This window comes from Octopus sinensis, linkage group LG10, assembly GCF_006345805.1.
Source record: "Octopus sinensis linkage group LG10, ASM634580v1, whole genome shotgun sequence".
Lineage (NCBI taxonomy): Eukaryota > Metazoa > Mollusca > Cephalopoda > Octopoda > Octopodidae > Octopus > Octopus sinensis.
Window position 1 is genome coordinate 59,358,405 of NC_043006.1, and position 9,968 is coordinate 59,368,372.

The 9,968-nt window shown below is 38.7% G+C and overlaps 1 protein-coding gene across 2 annotated transcripts in view; it reads left to right on the top strand.

Moving 5' to 3' along the window:
• LOC118764978 overlaps positions 1-9,968 on the top strand; it is a 43,927-nt gene that overhangs the window by 2,012 nt on the left and 31,947 nt on the right. For both annotated transcript variants that reach the window (XR_005000817.1, XM_036506236.1), the window contains exons 2-4: positions 1,487-1,631; positions 3,540-3,667; positions 5,724-5,747. Coding sequence is in view for 1 of the 2 variants with exons in the window: in XM_036506236.1 (XP_036362129.1) it covers positions 1,487-1,631; positions 3,540-3,667; positions 5,724-5,747 (297 nt within the window). In the remaining variant the exon portion in view is untranslated. The remainder of the gene's footprint in view (positions 1-1,486; positions 1,632-3,539; positions 3,668-5,723; positions 5,748-9,968) is intronic.

Genomic DNA, 9,968 nt, shown 5'->3' on the forward strand with positions numbered 1-9,968 from the left:
TTGCGTCTGCAGGCATCACCTCAATTAAATCAATGCTTCAGAAAAATCGGATGAGATGCTCTGGCCATATTGTTCGAATGGCGGATGAACGCACGCCCAAACAGTTGTTTTATGGCGAGCTTACAGGGGGAAAACGCAATCAGTGTAAACCTAAAAAGAGGTTTACGAACGGTATAAGGACTACTGTAAAGTCACTTAGAATGAATCCAAAGGCCATAGAAACCCTTGCTTCGGATCGAGCTGGGTGGGGAACAAAAATGTGGAGTGGAGTGAAAGCTTCTGAGGAGGCTAGGATGACACATGCAAGACTCAAAAGACATTTAAAGAAGAATGTTGCAATCGGGAAGGTGAATCTACGTGACCTTTTTGTGTGCACAGTTTGTGACAAACCATGCCTTTCTTTTGCTGGGCTCAAATCTCATTGGCAGACCCATGAAAAACGAACCATCATCAACGATTCTGCCTATATATCTGTGCACACCTTTCAATGCCGTGTATGCCATAAGGTCTGCAAGTCTAACGGGGCCCTCAAAAGGCATTTTAAGATCTACAGATATCAGAACTTAAATGCAGCTCTTGGTGGTCCAAATCAGATATGCAAACTATGTGGGCGTCTTTTCAATACATTGTCTGGTTTAAAAAGCTACATCAGGCCCCAAGATCGCTCTAAGCTGTATGTAGAAGAGATGGTATGATTTTCCATAAGGAGTAGACTACCACCATGTATGTATGTATGTATGTATGTATGTATGTATGTATGTATGTATGTATGTATGTATGTATGTATGTATGTATGTATAAAATAGACCATGAGGATCATCATCACTGCATTACTGGTGATGACACATGGGTTTATGGTCTCTGCTCGATGCGTTTGGTTATCTTGCGTATAAAAAAAATCTGACAAGCACGCACTACACGTCTGTACCTTGTAACAACCAGGTTCGAACTACCGGTTCGAAAATTTTCATGCATGCGCCGCAGAAAGGATGCTTTTACCTCCCACCCAAGTAGTTTTCCCCACACGACATTAATTTTAGTGTGGAAAAAAAGTCAAATCGAATATCTTTTGAACGCATTTCATACACACGCACACGCAACAACAACAACAACAACAACACACACACACACACACACACACACAGTGTGTCTTCTATTATTTGGATCACATCGTGTATATGTCATAGTGGAATTGGTTCAGGAGCCTAAATGAACTATCGCACTCTGTTTTGTATTGAGTACTTCTTTCTCCGATCTCCATTTGCCAGCATACTTCGTACATTTTACATAAATTAGCTTCTACTAACTCTACAAGATTTCTCTTTGCTTCTACAACTGCTTACTAGCACATATATAAAATATTTGCTTTTACAAGCCTATAAGTTAGTAAATAATGTCGGCACGTTGTCAGCTTTTTATTTGATTTATTTTGCAGAGAATTATTTCATGTTTTAAACTCTTCTTGATCAATGTGTTCTTTTTACAGTATATATTGGCTGTTATCGTTACAACAAAGCTGCCGAAGAACTAGAGGCCTATCAACATTCATCAATTCCTCTCACAACTGGTCATCCCCAGTGCTTTAAACATTGCAGAAAATTGAAGAGAAGATTTGCAGGAATTATATACAAGTAAAGTTAATTCATTGCTCAACAGTAGATTGTTAAGTTGAAACTCACCTGGCATTCAGAATTTGCTGATGGAGCTTGTTTACACCAGCACTTCTCAACCGGGGTCCACATTACCCTAGGGGGTCTACATAAGATTTTGTTAAAATTTATCAGCAGGAGTGGCTGTGTGGTATAGACGCAGGAGTGGCTATATGGTAAGTAGCTTGCTTACCAACCACGTGGTTCCGGGCTCATTCCCATTGCATGGCACCTTGGGCAAGTGTCTTCTATTATAGCCTCGGGCCGACCAAAGCCTTGTGAGTGGATTTGGTAGACGGAAACTGAAAGAAGCCCGTCATATATATATATGTCATCCTCCCCTTCACAAATACTGAGAAGACACAGATAGTGTGTCTATAGCCAGCTGGAGGAGATATTTCCTGGGGCTACAAACTACAGTAGCATCCACCCTTATGGGTAAGCCATATTCAAATGGCAAATATGCGTCACTATATATATATATATATATATATATATATGTGTGTGTGTGTGTTATATTTACTACGTTGGCATATAACACACATACGCATGCATATATATATTATATATATATATATATATATATATATATAATAATATATATATATATATATATATATATGTATGTATGTATGTATGTATGTATGTATGTATAGTAAGCGATTTCATTTATTGGTGCATATAGTGAGTGCAATTAGTTCGAAAATTAACAGATGCATATAAAGGTTACATTTTCGGTGCTCATTTAATCCCTCATTTAATTATGGGATTTAGAGTTAAATATACAGCTATCTATACACACACACAACACACACGCATGCATACGTACACACATATAATACATTCATACATACATACATACATACACACACACACATACACGCGCGCGCGCACACATTCACACATCTAGAGTAGATGTAAATTCTAGAGAAAAAATACATATCCGAAATTTTCACGAAAGTTTAGTATGTAAATTCAGCATTTGAAATAGAATTATACATACATACATACATACATACATACATACATACATGCATACATACATACATACATACATGCATGCATGCATGCATACATACATACATACATACATACATACATACATACATACATACATACATACATACATACATATATACATGCATACAAAAGTGTGCTGCCTTATCATCAGTGTATTAGATTTTATTCTATCTTATTTTTGTTCCCTTATTCTTTCATCCTTGAATATTTTATTTCATTGCTTATATGAGGAGAATTCTTTTATTATACCTCAGTTCCTTATGGAGACGGGAGTATGATACACTAACTAAAATCTAATAAGCAAAACGGCAAGTAAAAGTTGAGGTACTTGCTTAAAAGTCACCCGAAGAAACACATCAGAACCTTTGATGCATGACTATTGTTTGTACAGTGTCTGACCTGTAAGGTAGCGGGGTATGATGGGTCGAAACGATCGTAGTGGTTCTGAATTAAGAGTCTTGGGAATTCCATTTTCTATCTCATCTCCTTCATTTTTCACATAAACTTTATGGACACAAAGGAATTCCTGAAATAAATCCAGTGGCATATACCAACACATTGTTGTTGACATCAGGTAGTCGAATACTGTGAACGGGCTTTAAACAACATATTACAAAGTGTATACCCAAATATAAATATGGCACTACATACATATATACACACTGCTCTTTGATGTTGAAATTCCAATGAAGGAGCTTTGTATCTAGGATAGAAACCGGCTCTTTCTCTATTGGCGAGAAATCTTGAAATAAAATTGAATAATGACATACATGCATACATGCCAACACAAACATGCTCATATAGACACATACATACAAACGTAAACTTATGTATCATTTGATTGAAGCTGCATGTGTTTGCTTAATTTAGAAATATCTGCCACTGCGTCGACAAAGGACCAGCCGAAAATACTAAAGTAGAGCCATGTTTTTTAAGGTGTGAAGATAATCCATTTCAGGAATGTGGAGGCTATCAAAAGATTAGTCTTTTAAAAAACCGTAAGTAGGCTATTTGCATTCTTCCTCATCATCCTAATGTCTTGTTAACACCGTCATATTGTTTCCTAACTTTGAAACGTCCATTCAGTAAGAAAAACGGTGACTCGGTTGAAAATGAAGTTTCATTCCTTTAAAAAATTTACCTCGATGTACTCACAATGTTATTAGTATTTGTTTTGTCATGGTGGAATGCAGCATCTGAACTCGTACCATTACCCACATAGGAGTCCATATCTACCCTAGCTAACTCCATGCAGTCTTCTACTACTGATATTAACCCTCTTCCACCTTCCTTCCTAGGTAGGTATAATATTGCAACTCCTGCTCTTGGGTGGAGTCCTTCATTCATATTGAATTTATTCCTAATTATTCTGTTTAGCTTTGCTAATTCAGTTTTTTTCCAAACTACAAACGCGTCTGAGTATCTAAATAACGATACTGCCCGAGTATTTACAGCCTTCACTAGATTCGAACCATTTAGCTTTGACTTCATTAGCTTCCTCACCCTTCTGAAGTACTCCTTCTCAGTTTTCGCTTTCATTTCTGTTGTTAGTACTCTGTCAGATTCTAATACTCCTAGATAGTTATAAGCTCTCTCCTCTTTTCAATGATTTTAATGTCTGGTCATCTGGTAATTATTCAAACCCCAACGAATTTCTCTCAGTACAGGTCTATGATGTTTCCCCTCTACTTTTTCTCGTGATATGAGATGCACATTCCGTCAGCCACCAAGGGACATGCTCAACTGGTTAAGGCCAAACAACTGACAAACAAATCTGAGGTATTAAGTAGAATGTTTGTTGTAGACCATCTTTTATACCAAGACTAAACATGTACTTGATAACACTTCCAACCTGTCAAGATCAGAAGCCATGAGAGCCAGTGCTTGGTACTGCATCAAGGCAGATTTATTATCATTATTATTATTATTATTATTATTATTATTATTATTATTATTATTATTATTATTGGAAAACTTTTTAATATGTTAAAAGTGAAAATTAACTTTACTTCTAATTGACCAGACCTGTGATCAAAGTCTTATTAGCCATGCCAATTCAATCTTTTTTACGGTATATTAGGTTATATCATCTAATGTGTTCATTACTTGTTTAAGACTCTAGTTTCTGAGTAGAGAGAAGTTAGGCTGATATTTCTAGCATGTCGGAAGACCACAAAGAAGTTTCGTCGATGATTCCTAAATGTATCTCTCATTCTTACAGGCAAGTGAGTCTGAGAGATATGTAAAGAGATAAAAGTAAGAAAGAAAATATATAAAAAGGTAGTTTTTCAATTAGATTCAAGTTAATTATGCACTGCATTTGCTAATTATGTTTTCCGGTAAATTAGGAACAATGTTTCAACCGATGCGAGAATTTGATAAGAAAATGGTTCAGGAATTATTCTTAGATATTTTCTTTACTTGTTACTGTGATCAGGCAACGCAGTACAATCTTTAGATGTTATACAGTTAGGTGCAGGAGTGGCTGTGTGGTAAGTAGCTTGCTAACCAGCCACATGGTTCCGGGTTCAGTCCCACTGCGTGGCATCTTGGGCAAGTGTCTTCTGCTATGGCCCCGGGCCGACCAATGCCTTGTGAGTGGATTTGGTAGACGGGAACTGAAAGATGCCCGTCGTATATATATATATATATATATATATATATATATGTGTGTGTGTGTGTGTGTGTGTGTGTGTGTGTGTGTGTGTGTGTTTGTATTTGTGCCCCTAGCATTGCTTGACAACCGATGCTGGTGTGTTTACGTCCCCGTCACTTAGCGGTTCGGCAAAAAGAGACCGATAGAATAAGTACTGGGCTTACAAAGAATAAGTCCCGGGGTCGATTTGGTCGACTAAAGGCGGTGCTCCAGCATGGCCGCAGTCAAATGACTGAAACAAGTAAAATAGTAAAAGAGTAAAAGAGTTATTTCATTATGTATACGATTCATCTAACAATCCTCGCAACCATGTACATTTCTTCTCGTTTAATCTATATAAAGACAGTATAACTTGCAGCATATTTTTAGATGTATTTTTCTTTCTCTTTACCTTGCAGACTTCTTCTCGAAACATGACCGCCGTAAGTATAAAAAAAATTTGAAACACACTGCAGCATTAGTTGCTCTCAAGTAAATTGGGAAGCACTCCGTCAGTTACGACGACGAAGGTTCCGGTTGATCCGAATCAACGGAACAGCCTGCTCGTGAAATTAACGTGTAAGTGGCTGAGCTCTCCACAGACACGTGTACCCTTAACGTAGTTCTCGGGGATATTCAGCGTGACACAGAGAGTGACAAAGCCGGCCCTTTGAAATACAGGTACAACAGAAACAGGAAGTAAGAGTGAGAGAAAGTTGTGGTGAAAGAGTACAGCAGGGATCACCACCACCACCTGCCGGAGCCTCGAGGAGCTTCAGGTGTTTTCGCTCAATAAACACTCACAACGCCCGGTCTGGGAATCGAAACGACGATCCTATGACCGCGAGTCCGCTGCCCTAACCACTGGGCCATTGCGCCTCCCCTCTCAAGTAAATAGAAGTATTTCAAATACCTCTTCTAACAACGTTTAATATATAAATAGTTCAAATTCCGCCGAGGCTGACCTTGCCTTTCATCCTTTCGGGTTCGATAGAATAAGTACCAGTTGAACACTGGGGTCGGTGTAATCGACTTACCCCACCCACCTCCGAAATTGCTGGCCTTGTGCCAATATTTGAAATCAATATTTAAACAATTCCGAATATTTCATAATACGTATTTCAAAGAATCACAGCTAATTGAATTGTATTCATACACTTAAATACACACTTATTTGTATGTTCACATTGAATAGTTGTAGTGAGGACAGTTGGTGTTGTGAGAAAAGCTGTAGGGTTGACAACATAGCTAAACAGTGATGTACTTGTGAGAAAAGAAGAATTTTAGGATGTAGATGTGAAGCCGGATGAACACTGAAATGAAGCTGTTAAGACAATACTTGCGAGAAGGGATGTAGCTGTGATGGCAACTGAAGTTTCTAGAAGAGCTAGAGCAGCGAAGACAAGTTAAGTTAGATGTGTATGTGTTCCTTGGTCTCTTGTGTATCAGCTTGTTCATATACGCGAGTCCTAGCGTGTGTGAATATGTGGTTTAAAAGATGTGAATGTAACAATGCGTACCTATACCCATGCATATATATATTTGATTACGGATACACCTGATATATGTATACGCATACGTACGTATATATATATATATATATATATATAAGTAAAAAAGAATGAGTGCGTTCGTTGCATAAATAATAGTTTCAGGATTTAATAAAAAGACAACAAATCGAAAGTATGTCATACCTGTGTGTATATTTCTCTTTTCTCTTTTCTCTTTTACTTGTTTCAGTCATTTGACTGCGGCCATGCTGGAGCACCGCCTTTAGTCGAGCAAATCGACCCCGGGACTTATTCTTTGTAAGCCCAGTACTTATTCTATCGGTCTCTTTTGCCGAACCGCTAAGTGACGGGGACGTAAACACACCAGCATCGGTCGTCAAGCAATGCTAGGGGGACAAACACAGACACACAAACACACAAACACACATACACATACATATATATATACATATATACGACAGGCTTCTTTCAGTTTCCGTCTACCAAATCCACTCACAAAGCATTGGTGGGCCCGGGGCTATAGCAGAAGACACTTGCCCAAGATACCACGCAGTGGGACTGAACCCGGAACCATGTGGTTGGTTAGCAGGCTACTTACCACACAGCCACTCCTATATATATATAAATTTAAAATAGAAACATATAGTAAATAAACATACGAACATATAGTAATTACACAGACGAACAGAAAACACAGAAAGTCACTAACCCCTCTTTAGTTATCGGCCAGATGGTCAAGCGCAATTTCGGCCATTATCGATAATATTACTTCCACTCTGGAGGCACCGGCAAGAAACATACCGGGAATGGGACCCAAACATAACGAAACAAGACCGTTAGTGGACGGACGAGGGACAAAACGAACAGAATAAAGGCTTAGGGCCACGCGAAGACAACAATTAAAGTGATAATAATATATCTTCTTTATATATAAAAGTGAGGTTGTGTGCTGTCTCTCTCCTACGATTTAGATTCCTAACTACTCCCACATTTTGCGGTGCAGTTTAACCAAAACCGGGTATCTTATAGTCGTGATTCATATCGAGCCCTTCTGGGTATTAGCGCGCGTCTACGATGAGTCTACGATTTTTAAAAAATACCATCAATTTTTCCCATTTTTAATGCATCTTTGGCAAATATAAGGGAAGTAACTCTCTAAAAATTTATTATTAAATCTCAGAACGTAAAAAGCTACAGTAACAACCCCCCCCCTTTGTGGTTAGCCATATTGAGATGGCTATTATACTTTACATCTCTAAAAATGCTTATATAGTTATTTCCCTTACAAACCCAAGCAACGCCGGCGATACTGCTAGTACACCATAAAAAAGAAGACTTAAGAATGCAAGACAAGACAAAAATGGGTAACGCTAAGGAGAAATGGAAACTGTCCTAAAGGACTATACACACGGGAGGAGTGGAGTATGGAGCTCATAATATCGTGGCCGGTCCGGTCGAAGGCATCGCGAAAAAGAATGACACCGCCTTAGGCTGTCAGGGATCACGTGATAGTGGGAGGAGGATAACAGAGAAAGACAGACAGCGAGGGAGAGAGATAGAGAGAGAGAGAGAGAGAGAGAGAGAGAAAGAAAGGAAACTGAGAGAAGGGAGGAGCTCAGACAATCACGACCAGATCGGTGATCAAATGTATGGAAGCGTGGTGTTATATAAAGTCGTTGACTCGAATATGATGTTTGCTCTCTAATCAATGTTTTTATATATATATATATATACACACACACGAACATATACTAAACACATAGTCGAACAAAAAACAGAGAAGGTGACCAACTTCTCTTCAGTTATTGACCAGAGTGTCAAGCACAATTTCCGCAATTATCGATAAATATTGATTCCACTCTGGAGGCACCGGCAAGAAACTTGCCGGGAATGTGACCAAAACATAACAAAACGGGACGGGCTCGAGACTCGTGTTATCCTAAGGGGGGGGGGGTTGCTGTATATCTTTTACTCTTTTACTCTTTTACTTGTTTCAGTCATTTGACTGCAGCCATGCTAGAGCACCGCCTTTAGTCGAGTAAATCGGCGCCAGGACTTATTCTTTGTAAGCCTAGTACTTATTCTATCGGTCTCTTTTGCCGAACCGCAAAGTTATGGGGGACGTAAACACACCAGCATCGGTTGTCAAGCGATGTTGGGGTGACAAACACAGACACACAAACACACACACATATACATATATACGACGGGCTTCTTTCAGTTTCCGTATGCCAAATCCACTCACAAGGCTTTGGTCGGCTCGAGTCTATAGTAAAAGACACTTGCCCAAGGTGCCACGCAGTGGGACTGAACCCGAAACCATGTGGTTGGTAAGCAAACTACTTACCACACAGCCACTCCTGCGGCTATGGATTATTATCATTTTAATTGTTGTCTTTGTGTGGCCCTAAACCTTTCTTCTGTTTATTGTTTTGTCCCTCGTCCGTCCACTAAAGGTCTCGTCTCGAGCTCGTCTCGTTTTGTTATGTTTTAGCCTCATTCCTGGTATGTTTCTTGCTGATGCCTCCACAGTGTAATATTATCGATAATGGCCGAAATTGCGCTTCTCCCTCTGGCCGATAACGGTAGAGGAGTTGGTGATATTTTGTGTTTTCTGTTCGTCTGCGTATGTTGTATATGTTCGTATGTTTATTTACTACAAGTATTTGTAAAATTATGTATATATAGATGCAGGTATGTCATATTTTCCGTTTGTTGAACGAACAATTCAAAATACGAATTAATAACGAAAAGAGAAAAAAATATTTAAAAAACCAATGTGAGAGCGTGCACAAGAATTATATTAGTTTGACGCTCGGTGAAAGAGAGAGTTTTTAAGGTTTCGAGCATAAATCTTCGTCGGAAAGGAGAAAAGAAGCAGTCCAAAGAAAAAGAGGGAAAATTGCCAACGGCCCTCGTGTGATTACATTTATCTATGTCAGTATTCAATTGATGGCTGTATGAGTGTATAAATGTGTAAGTGTTCATTTTTGTTTCTCTGTGTTTCCATACATTTTCCCTACCATCGCATGCGTATATTTGATTATAGACGCTTACGTGAAGCCTACACAAGCGCGCACACACATACACGTACTTGTATACAAACATATAAAATACATGCATAATAATATATATATATATACATATGTTTAC